The sequence below is a fragment of the Melospiza georgiana genome, chromosome 2, assembly GCF_028018845.1.
Source record: "Melospiza georgiana isolate bMelGeo1 chromosome 2, bMelGeo1.pri, whole genome shotgun sequence".
In the NCBI taxonomy this organism is placed as follows: domain Eukaryota; kingdom Metazoa; phylum Chordata; class Aves; order Passeriformes; family Passerellidae; genus Melospiza; species Melospiza georgiana.
In genome coordinates, this window is record NC_080431.1 from 78,513,360 (window position 1) to 78,524,893 (window position 11,534).

At 43.1% G+C, this 11,534-nt stretch overlaps 1 protein-coding gene across 1 annotated transcript; it reads right to left on the minus strand.

Annotated features, from left to right (window-relative positions):
- Window positions 1-781: 781 nt before the first annotated feature.
- Window positions 782-3,480, minus strand: LOC131096886 (C->U-editing enzyme APOBEC-1-like). Its single transcript, XM_058045527.1, has 3 exons — window positions 3,102-3,480; window positions 1,194-1,312; window positions 782-805 (listed from the first exon to the last, which is right to left on the minus strand). The coding sequence occupies exons 1-3, from the start codon at window positions 3,478-3,480 to the stop codon at window positions 782-784; spliced, it is 522 nt and encodes a 173-aa protein (XP_057901510.1).
- Window positions 3,481-11,534: the final 8,054 nt, after the last annotated feature.

Consider the following 11,534-nt stretch of genomic DNA (forward strand, 5'->3'; position numbering starts at 1 on the left):
CTGAAGGGCAGATTGCCCTTGTACCGCTGTAGGGGCCCGTGCTGAGTCAGCAGCAGTTTGTCAGCACTGAGGAGCACTGAGCAGCCAGCTCTGCTCAGCTCCCGGCAGGCATCGCACCGTGCCCGGATCGTGCGTAAGATGCTAAATTATTTGATCATCTCAGGCATTGGGAGACTCAGAAAGGCTGAAAGCCAAGGGGAAAACGTCTCCCAAACCATTACATTGCATAAAGCCCTTTGTTAGATCAGCTGATTGACTGGACATTGCTACTGACTGTGTATCCTGTCACCTGAACGTCTTACTCAGGCAAGAAATGGAAAGGTCAGGTCTTGAGGTACTGAAAGCCCTGTGTAATGTTTGGGGTGGATGGAACTGAAATGAGGTGAATGTGTACCTTTTCCTCAGCCAGAAATAAAACAAGGCAATCCTACAAACGGGTTAGGTTTGTGTCTGTGACTCTAAGTCCCTGCCAGCAGTTTTGTGCATCCCTTCCTCTGCCTCCTGCCATCCATTCTGCATAGAGGGACCAGTTCAAGCAAGAACTTGCTTGCCCCACAAAGGGTGGCCGAGCCCCAGAGTTTACTCCAGTCCTGGTCTCCTCTCCTGTTCAGTAGACCACTTCCTCTTTCTGAGTAGGATATCAGGCTGTACAAGTAACTTCTGCAGTTGTATGGATTGCAAGAACAATGGAAAGCAGATCTTGGTCCTATTGTACTCTAATATGTAAACTCTGATCCTGAAGGTAAATCCACCCATCTGGGCTTTTGAACTTGCTCAGAACTTAACTGAAATCCATGGCCCTGTCCTGAGGCAAAAAGAGAATACTTGAATAATGATTACAGAGCTGAAGGAGCTTCTGGGGTCAAATAGCTCGGGTAAGCTGCAAGCTAGTGAACTGGTAGCTGATTCATGCAAAGGGTTGAAATAATATACCCTTTTCTTAGTTAAAATCTGAGAGTAGTGCTCAATCTCTTCTCTTCTCTGCTCCTGGACAAAACGGCACAATGTAGCAGCATAGTCCTCTGGCAATCTCTTGCCTGCTTGGCTCTCTGTTTATGAAGCTTCAAGCCTATGCTTATTTTTCCTACTCTCATTTCTGCTAACACCATTGCTGGGATCATCCAAATCTCCTTTTCCTTGGATTTTTTTGCATTTATTTTTGCTCCTGGTGTTTTTTTCAGGTGTCTACTTACCAAAAAGATATGTAAGAGTTCTATGCTATTCAAAATGAAGTATAAAGTGACGTTCTGGGGCCAATAATCATCTTCTCCGGGTTGGTGTGCAACAAAATTTCTCCAGCAGTACCTGTAATCTAAGAAGAGAGATACCCAATCACTCCTGATGAAAGGATGCCCAGTTCTTTCTTTATTAACATGTCAGTGAGTCATTTGTTTCTCAGTAAGAATACAGTAAAGGACAAAGATATTCATACGAGGTGTGCACAAATAACTACACAAATAAGTTAGTGGAAAGGGGAACCAAAACTCTGCAAAGTAGCAATATGTCTAAAACTGAATTGCCAGAGAGAGAAATTGATCATTGTGGTGGCTTGGGTAACCCTTATCACAAATAGCATGCTCTGGCATAAAGCCAAGAGAGAAGGAATCAGCAAGTGGCAGGAGTGAAAAGGGAAGTGGGACAGGCAGTCAGAGCTGGTCAGGCTCTCCTTTTGGCAGCCTTGTGCTTGAGAACACAGCTTTGGTAAGACAAGTTGCTTCAATCATGAATCTGTCTGACTTATCCAAATGATAAGGGAAAAGCTGGAGTGAACACACTAACATTTAGCAGTTTCATATTGATCTTAGTGTTGATAGGATGGCCAGAGCTTCTGACAATGATCTGCTGCTATAATCCCAGAGACAGCGCACCCAATATAAGTAAATGTCCTTTAAGATTACTTTTGATCCAGTGGGTTTCATAGCTCCACACTCCAGTGGTAAATATCCACACAGGTGTGTGAGGTCCATCTCTTCAAATATACATTCCTTTTTGTGAGCTGCTTGTCTGGACTGTTTTTACAGCCAAACATTACCAGGCAAGCAAGATACACACAACATAAAGGCAAGACACATCTTCTGTGATGCATCATCTGAAAGTGTCCTTTAGACAAGTTTCCTGCTCTTCTCTCGCTACCAAGGGAAATCAATTACTTGATGCAGCTGGCAAGCTGATCTGCATGTGTATTCTAGGAGGGACAGGATTTTACACTGCATATAAAGGAGGTGCGCATAGCTAGAGAAACCTCCAACCCTCATGTTCAGATTTGGCAAGAGGAAATGACCATGCTGGTCCTGCTGCTGTGCAGGGGAAGACTGGGGAAGAAATAAGGCAGAAGAGAGTGACATTTTTGCACTCACTAATCCTCCCTGTAATATGCAATGTGAAATAATTCATGCTTAGGGGGAAAATGTATAAAAACCAAAATTGTAAAATAAATTGAACATCCAACGAGCCTCTGACCACGGACAACCCAGAGGCAGATTACCACACCGAAATTGCGACACTCCTGTGGCAGCAGGAAAGAATGCCTCGTTAACAAGTAAAAAGACCTGGCTAGTGTGGAGATGGGATGCCTCTGGAACCACACGGGAACACCCAAGGATGATCAGCACTTGATAAGTGTCATCAATCAAGATAACAGAAGTCATCAAGAACATACATCTGAATACCCAACTTCTCCTGACATGATCAGCACCTGACACCACCCAAGAAACAGCGATTGTAAAACCCTGCAGTGAAAGAAACCTCATACACATGCAGGGTGACAAAAGAAATTGGGGCACCTCTGCCTCAGGCACAAAAAATTCTATAAAACAGCCTTGCTGGAGACGGCATTCGTGAACAGAGGGAGGTCTGATGCTATAGAGGTCGGATCTTGGTTCACCCAGCGCCGATCCCGGGCCTGACGCTGTCTCTTTGGCTGTAGCTTTCGAGGACCGTGTTTTCAGTAGTGAAAATAAATTGCCTTGCAGTAATTAATTTGGCTTTCTCCTTGATCATTTATAACACTCCCCAAAGCCAGCCATCACCTCTGTTACAAACCAAGAGTGCACATAATCCCAGAACTTTCAATCCACACTTAGACAGAGTTTCTGGGTTACCTTCAAGGTTCATGATACGTATAGCGACTCCATTCATCATCAGGCTGCGGAGACCTCGTCGGTTCCGGATATCGAAGCGCCTGAACAGCTTGGCTGCATATATATCCAAGGTCACGTTAGGGTGTGACCTCAGGAACTCCAGAATCCTTCTGCAGCAGTTTCCACAGGGACTAGATGAAATGAACCAGGTGATGGAGCAAGGAGTTGGTGGACTGTTATTGAAATGATTTTCCAGGAAGTTGATTTCAGCATGTTGTTCATGATTGTTTGAGCACCAGTTCCTCTGAATGGCACATCTTCTCCGCCTGATTTCATACAGCAGGTACACCCTTCCATTTTGTCTAGGTGAAAAATTTCTTTGGAAGTCTTCTGGCTGCATCTTCCACCTGAAGAAGAGTACCAGCAGTACTGTGATCCCAGCACTTCAATGATGTTTAGTCCCATTGTGCATTGCCTACTCTCAATATCAGCCAGGACTCCCACTCCCAGCTTTTCCCATCAGAAATGAGCAGCTTGAGGAATGTTGCGATTTAGCGATCTAGAGCTGGAATTTGATGAAAGCTTCAGAACACCCCCAGCACCTCCTCAAGAACTGTTGGGTGGGTAAGCAAACTCATCGCCCCTCAGAGATCAGCACCAGTCAAAGCAGTAAGGCAACTGGAAAAGGAAGATTGAGGAAAGGGATAGTAAGAATAAAACAAGGCAAAAGGGTGTCTCTGGAAATTGCCAAGTGGCTCAGGCAGCAGTGAGTGACAGAGCTACATCTCTTACCCTTGGTTGTTCTCTCTGGATGAGGGACCTGTGTAGAAAAGATTTGTGAATCACTGAGGAGAGCAGGTCAGAAAACAAAATTGCCTCTGCCCATTCTGTCCAGACACCTTTCAGTTCTATACACACCCTCTCAAATCTCTTTTCTCTAAAAGGGGTCGATAAGTAATCACAGCACAGCAGGATAGGCACTCTGCGATGCAGGAGGTGTGGACTCCTACCTGGAAGTTGAACTTGATGGTTGTTTAAACCATTTTGTACACAAATCCTTGTTCAGTTTAGCACATTATGGTTGATTGTGTAAATACTCAAGTTTAAATTCCATGATTTCAGCTGTACTGAATCTGCTTTTCCCTGACTAATCAAAGAGCAGAATCAAATGTCTTATCCCTTTAAATTTTCCAAACCACTTCTATGAGAACAGGCAAAGCTTGAGCCATTTTCTCATTGGTACTCATAATCTTGGCAATCCAGGCAAAAACATTTCCACAACCGACTCCCCATCTTTACTTAATCTGTAAGTTTCTAAAAAACTAAAAAAAAAAAAATCAGTGCCAAGGAAAAAAAATCTGTACAGAAAAGAGGGTAACAAATACATACAGGGTGGCAACACAGCCCTGCCTGATTATACACATTTTATCTTCCATAGTGGCAAGCAACTTTGGCCCCATGACTTATTCATCCCTTCCCAGTTGAGGGTCTAGAGGAAAACAGTTGCAGGTGATCAAGGCAACTTATTTATTTTGTAAAAATCCACCAACAGGAAACTTAAGGATTTAGGAACCATAATTTTATTTGATAAAATATTTTTTTTTAAATAAAAATTATTAATTTTATTTTTCTTTTTTGTTTTTATGAATTATACATAATATAATAGATTTCTTTTAGTATATACTTAGAATTAAGATACTAAAGGCATTTTTCTGCAGCTTAGCTTGTGAAGATGAGAAATTCTGAATTATACAGAGTAAAATTACGTTTTAACATGAAGAAAATAGTTTTCCACATCAACAGAGACATGATCAACTACTAGCACAGCCTTATTGTCCTGATTCTTTAAGAAGAATATTCTAGTTATTTATCACAATGAAAATAAAATAGATTAATACATTAGCTAATTAAATTGCTCCATTCTTAAATGCCTTTGAGATCTCTTTTCACAGTAAAAGTTCTTTTGGATTTTGAATTCTTCTTGCCATACCAAGGTTAAAAAATTATGTTAATAGTTTGAAGCTGGACCCAAGACTCAAGATACAGTAATGTATTCAAAGATATAAAACACATAAATATAAATCCACATCTGTCTCCTATGTATCCTCGTGCCAACAATACACATTTGTCTGTACACTCCAGTTCTTTAGATACAACTACAGTGAATATCATGATTATTGAGAAATAGGCCTGCCTTTCACATAAATGTACTTACCTCTGGCACTAACAGCAGCCCTGGGTATTTCTGGATTTGTGCATTGCTTCCTGGAAGACTGGTGTGCCTTTATAAGTCTTACATTAGTTTCAGTTTCTATTCCTGAATCATAACACTGATCTTTGGGCCCTATTAATGCTGCTGATTAGCTGAGCATTTCCTAATGGTGACTTCACATTTGTACTATCCAGCTGGCTGAAGCTGAAAGCAAGCCTCTGGCAGCAAAGAACTGCAAATGGGGGTGATCCCACTCAGAAACTGATCTGGCCTTGAGTACAAGATTTCCTTCCAGGTACCTAACAGGTGAGCCACTTTTTGAAGTGCAGAGAGAAATTACATTTCTTTTTAAACTCTGGCTCCAGAACAGAAGAGCAAATCTTCTCTAGTCACCCCAATGTGATGAGAGAGAAAAACATCTACACAAATGGCACCAAGCCACACAGCTGTGGCATGGCACGTCACTCTTCTGACACCCAGATGCCACGAGGAAGATGAGCAGAGGCCAGTGGAAAGAGTGAACAGAAGATATCGTGTGCAGAACCCGCGAGCCTGTGGAACTGCAGCGGGTATGGTGGTCACTGCCATTTCCCTTGGTGGGACTTCTCCCGTGGCGTTCCAAGCACTGCTCACACCCCCTTGAGCCTGAGTCCTCACAGAATCAAGCAGATACTCCACGTGTGTGACCTCTGAGCTGTGGTCACTGACTGCGCAGCCACTCTCAGGCTGACTCTAAGCAAGCTTCCCACCAGCCAGGAGAGTTTGGAAGTGGACACCGTGCTGTGAGGGAACATCCAGATATTCTTGAAATATCTCAACTGAAAAGATCTCTGTACTCATGCGGACACTGAGAGCAAGACCTGAGCCACCTGCAGAATATCTGCAGAAGCTATTGGTCATGATATCAGTTCACTGATGCAAATAGAGCAGGCATCTTCCAGTGTCCTGAGAAATCTGCTCAGCATTATGAACTGGGCATCACCTCACTGTGATCACCTTACTGTGATTCTGTAACTCTCACAAGATGCAGCAAAATAATATTTCCCATTTAACCTGAAAAATTACCGAAACCATGCTGGTTTCTAGTGAGAAGCTTTCCTCTGACACACCCAAAACTGGCTTGCAGAGGAAAGGGATTACAAAAGAATGCCTTAGGTAGTGTCAGTCTCTGTCACTCACATTTTTTTCTGGTTTTGTGACAAAATTATTTTTGGCCTGATGCACAATGTGGAGACTGCCTTCCTTGGTGCCAAGCTGGATGTGGGATTTTAAAGCTAAGGGAGTGATTCATTTGTATTCTCTGCAGCAAGCTCTCAGTATTTTGTTGTTAAAAAGTGTTCGGTTTTCCACCAGGGCAGAGAACAAGCTGGAAGCGTACACGAATGTGAAGTTCAGAGGGGATGGGGATTCAGGCACTGGCAGGACTCTCTGCCAAGGAGAAGAGTGGTTGTGGCAGGCATCAGGCAGTGCCAACACTGAGTCTGCCCTTGAGGCCTCTTCTGCTGCAAAGTCACTCCTCCCTTGTCAGCACAGAACTGTTCCCTGGTGGTTGCACTATTTCCTACCACAGAAGAGTGAAGGGGAGCAACTCAAACACTCAAGAGATTGTTGAAACAAAACCATGATTGGCTAATATGGTTTTGAGTTCATGGGTGTGATTCTCGGTGAGAGAGGAATGCTTGGTGCTGCAAAACTCCCTTCACTGCCCCATCCTTACAGTACATATTTACAAATAAACAGGGGTGAATTAGGCTTAGAGATGATTAGTCTGATTAGTCTGCAAAGACTCTCTTGATTAGCAGCAGTAGTTCCTGACAGAAAACCAGCAATGTGCCACAGAAAGTGGAGAAGGAAAATGTCCAAGCAAGGAACCAGCAATGCAACACTTTCAGGTGTTTCCAGGAAGCTGAATGTGCTGTATGAGATGGTGGAAAGCCAAAATGAAAAAATTATTGGAAATATTGCTCTGTTAGCCAAATGTGAGAAGACTAATCCCTTCCCAATTTAGTAGTTGCTTCAGCCCAAATAAAATCAGGAAGATGAGGCTGCCACATGAGTGAATTTTCATACTTCTAGAAGAACTTGCACATTCTGTTTGTGGGCACTAGGCTTCAGTGAGTCAAGAGGAGAACGAAGACCTTCATAAGGATCATACAACTAGGTGGGACACCTGTTCTTTGATTTTTATGAGCAACCAGCAGCAATCCAGTATCCCTTTAAATTGCTACGTGCCTGTGGCAAGGGTTATCTATATAGGTGGAGTCTTGTATTACTCAAACAATTGTGGAAAAAAATTTTATTCTACTTCTCATGCAGTCAATAATGTCCCCTTACAGAAACTGCTTAAGGTAATGTAAGAGATGAATGCAGAGGTGGTTTGTGATGCTGAGCTATTGGTAACATCTGAATATATCTCAACCACTCCAGGAAAAGGTTTTTTAAAATAACCATCACTCTCATTTGTATGCTCTGTGAACCTGAATGCATTTTGGAGGAACATACACGGCAAAAGGTACATAGAATGGTGGACAGACACTTACTCATGCCTCCTTTAAACACCAGGTTCCTTAGACCTTCATGAGAATATTCCCTTCGGTGGCAGTAGAGACATGCCGTATATATATGATGAGATTCAGCAGGGAAAATAACCTAAAAGCATCACAGTTTGTTCAGAACATTTTACAAAGGGCCTCCAGGATGCACACTGGGTGACAGAGAGGAGGACAGAGCATCAGGGAGCTAGGTCCCCTCAGATGTCTCCCAGGAAAGAGATTGCAGCAAAACAGGTCTGCAGCATGGCTATTACACTCCCTTTTCTCGAGCATCTTTTAGCTAATCTGACACTCAAAACCCAAGATGTGCATCTGATAACAAATTTGGGCTGAAACAGAGTCCTAGAAATGGAAACATATGGAAGAAATTCAGGAAGATGGACAGGTTAGAGGAGAAAGAGGAGCACAGAAGGAAAGTTAAATCAGACATCAAAGAAGACAAAAAGGGACAAGGCTTGAGTCAGCTAAAATCCTAATTTGCAAATCTCTGAGGATTTTATAGGTGCCTATTCTCTACCTGGATGATGTATTGGAAAGAGGTGACAATCACCAAGTGGAAGTCTGGAAGCAAAGAGAAAGGTTAAATTTAAATGTGACAAAATCCTGGGGCTTATGCCACAGAGGCTTAGGTCTCAGCCTCCACTAACAGGCTGCCTCCTGGACTTAATTTGAAATGGTAAATCCTGTGTTAGTTCAAGTGTTCTGCTGCTGACACATTTGACAGTAAAAGGAAAATCCACTGTGTGTTTACTTGGATTTAATGGAGTTTTCTCAGTAGGTATCTAAATTTTTTTATGGAAAGAAAAACCACACAGAGCCTTTTGAGATTTATTCTGTGACCTCCACATTTAAAGAAGGCTAAAATGTGTTTATGTATGAACCTATAAGCTCACACTCATGAAGATGCTTACAGATATTTACAGATATGTGTATGCACAATAATGCAATAATGCATAGAAAAACAAGCATGTAGATACACAAATCCACCTCCTTGGCAGCGTATTACTTTGGAACTCTGATAAGCACACCCACCCATGACTCTTTTATCTCTCCCAGTACCTTTGCTTTCATTTCTTCTGCAGCCTGCACAGAGTCACCACACTTTGCTGAGACTCTTGCTCAGCCTCCATGTGCGGAAACCAAAACATAAGAGATTAAGATAACTGGTGGCACCCTGCCACTGCTGGGTGAGCTTTATGAGGCTGACTCGGAACAGTGAGGTGGCACGGCAGCCAGCCACAAGGATGCGCAGGCAGAGCTCTGATGCAGGCAAAGTGAAAAATAATTGGCTGGTGGGAAGGGCATATCTGCATGCTTACTTGGGTAACAAAACACCTGATATCCTTGTAATGGAATTCTTTCACAGCTGGTGAGGTTGTAGAAATTTCCCAGCTCATTAAAGATACTTCATGAGGAGTCAGTGTGAAAAGAAAAAGCTGCAAGTAAACGTATCTTGTTTTATTTATCTATTTTGGAAAGCTTTTCTACTCTAAGCAGTCCTTCTACAGTCTTCTCACACTACTTTGTGTCACAGCAGTTCTATATATTTGTCTTTATTTTGCTTCCTTTCTGTGTCTTTGTTTCAAGGCATGCACTCTGTCAAAGCACGAAGCAGAACAAGTACCCCAGACCCTGTGGGGATTAGTGCCCATGCCCTGCTTGAGAGCCTGAGTCAGTCACCACACAACCACCAGAGTTTTAAATATGAGGGGGACAACATAACCAGGTGGATTTCACTTGAGAGAAGCAATGATTTTCTATGGCTTGTACCAAGGAGAGTGTTCAGAGCAGCTTTAGGAACTTGCGGCTCTGAGATTTTCTTTTCCAAGCACTCAGGGATAGCTCAATGACAACAATATATGGTTAAACTCTCCAAAATTCACCTGGAAAGCGTAGCTGTCATGGGAGGCAAAACCTCCATCAAAAGCAGAAAATATCTACCAGGACCAGGCATTGCAGCCATTGGACACCATCAAGGATGGAGTTAATTTTCTTCATTCCAGACCATATCAGTTCCTGGGCAGTGTGTCAGTGGAAGCCGCAAGTGAGGGCGGTCAAGATAACCATAATAATAGTTTTGTTCTTTTTTTATTGTGAAAACAACTTGGGGTTCTTTGCTCGTGACCTTGGAATGTCACAAGCTTGCTTTGAACAAAAGCTGGTTGTGATGTGAACGGGCTGAGTCTGGCAAGACAAAGCCAACAGGACAGTGAAAACAAGGACTAAGGAAAATGAGCCTTGGCACAGACAGGGCATCAACAACCACCCCCAAAGCTGCTGGGAAGATTATACTCTGATACCCTTTGTTTGGCAGCCTGTGCCAGCAGATTGGAGACGGAAAGGGAAACATGTGGTCCACTTTATACATTTTGTTCAGCAGTTTCACATCATCTGTGTTTCTCTTTCCCAGCCCCCCATAGCAACTTGTGTGATCAGTTTTCCCTGCCTCTTTAAAAACATCTTATAAGCACAAGGAGTTTCCAGTGGATATATCTAGTGGCCCACTTCCAGGATGGACTTGCAAATAAAAATAATTACTTACTTCTTTTAGCTATCTGAGTGGAGATGCTGAAATGCTATGACCATGGGTACTGTAATTATCATTCCACAGTCACACCTCTTGGTGGATGGGGGATTTGCTTCTGTTGAACAGAGCACTTATGGATTTTTGAAGCTGCATTTTAAAATCAAGTACTGCTCTTGGTTACATGTCAGAGCTCCCACTGAAACAGTGGGAAATCCTCTAGGTTAGCACAGTCTTTCTAATGCAGATGTGTTTCAGTGATTAATGATGAGACATTATTACAGCAAGAACTGACACTTACTGTGATTAGTAGATCAGTTTAAAACAGTGACAAGTGTTTATTTACATGGCTAACTATAAGATTTTGGAATGTTCTGCTCCAGTAAACTGTGGATGCTGATGGCAGGACAGGGCAAAAGCAGGTCCATACACGGACACCGAAGGTGAGATGCAGGGTTCCCAAATGCAGTGGGACAGATAATGAAAAGTCACAGCTGGTGGCCAGGATTGCCTGCTCTCTGTGAAAAACAGTCCCTCTGTCACTGCTAGATACAGTGTCTGCACTGTGCTTTCTGCCCCAATGAGGCATTTTCTGTGGTTTTAAGTTCACTTCTGTTCCTCTTGAATCATGAGGTAGGAAACAAGGCTATCTGAGAGGACAGCAGGTCTCCAGAGACTCTCCTTTTGGCATCCTGCCCATCTCTTGCCAGATGATGGGCCCTGGGACCCCAACACAGAAAACCGCAGCTGAGGGGATGATAATTCAGAGACAACTTTGAACTGGTTCAAGAGTGGCTGCCCCAGATGGATGAGCACAAATCTATGGGGCCTGAATCCATATGGGATTCATCCCAAGGCACTGAATGAGCTGACCAATATCATTGCAGGACCTTGCATTGTTTTTCAATAGCCTTGGGAGTCGGGAAAGGTTCCAGGCCAAGTGGAAGATGACAGTGCTGTTCCAATGTTTCAAGAATGGTAAGAAGGAAGACCCTGGTGATTACATCCTGTCAGTCTCACTTCAGTGCCTGGTAAAGTTATGGAGAAGGTTATTCTGAGAGACAATTATCAGGTCCTGAGAGGGACATCTGGACCACCTCCTCTGACGCAGCCAACATTTGGAATAGCCTTGGGCTAAATTAAGGCAAAACAACACCAAGCCATCA

Bases quoted from the DNA above. Each gene is read 5' to 3' on its own strand.
- LOC131096886 (XM_058045527.1), bottom strand. From the start codon at position 3,480: ATGCAGCCAGAAGACTTCCAAAGAAATTTTTCACCTAGACAAAATGGA. The intron at 1,313-3,101 runs GTAACCCAGAAA...CTCTCTTCTTAG, and splicing joins ACGTATCATGAACCTTGAAG to ATTACAGGTACTGCTGGAGA. The intron at 806-1,193 runs GTAAGTAGACAC...TTTTTGCCTCAG, and splicing joins AACTCTTACATATCTTTTTG to GACAGGGCCATGGATTTCAG.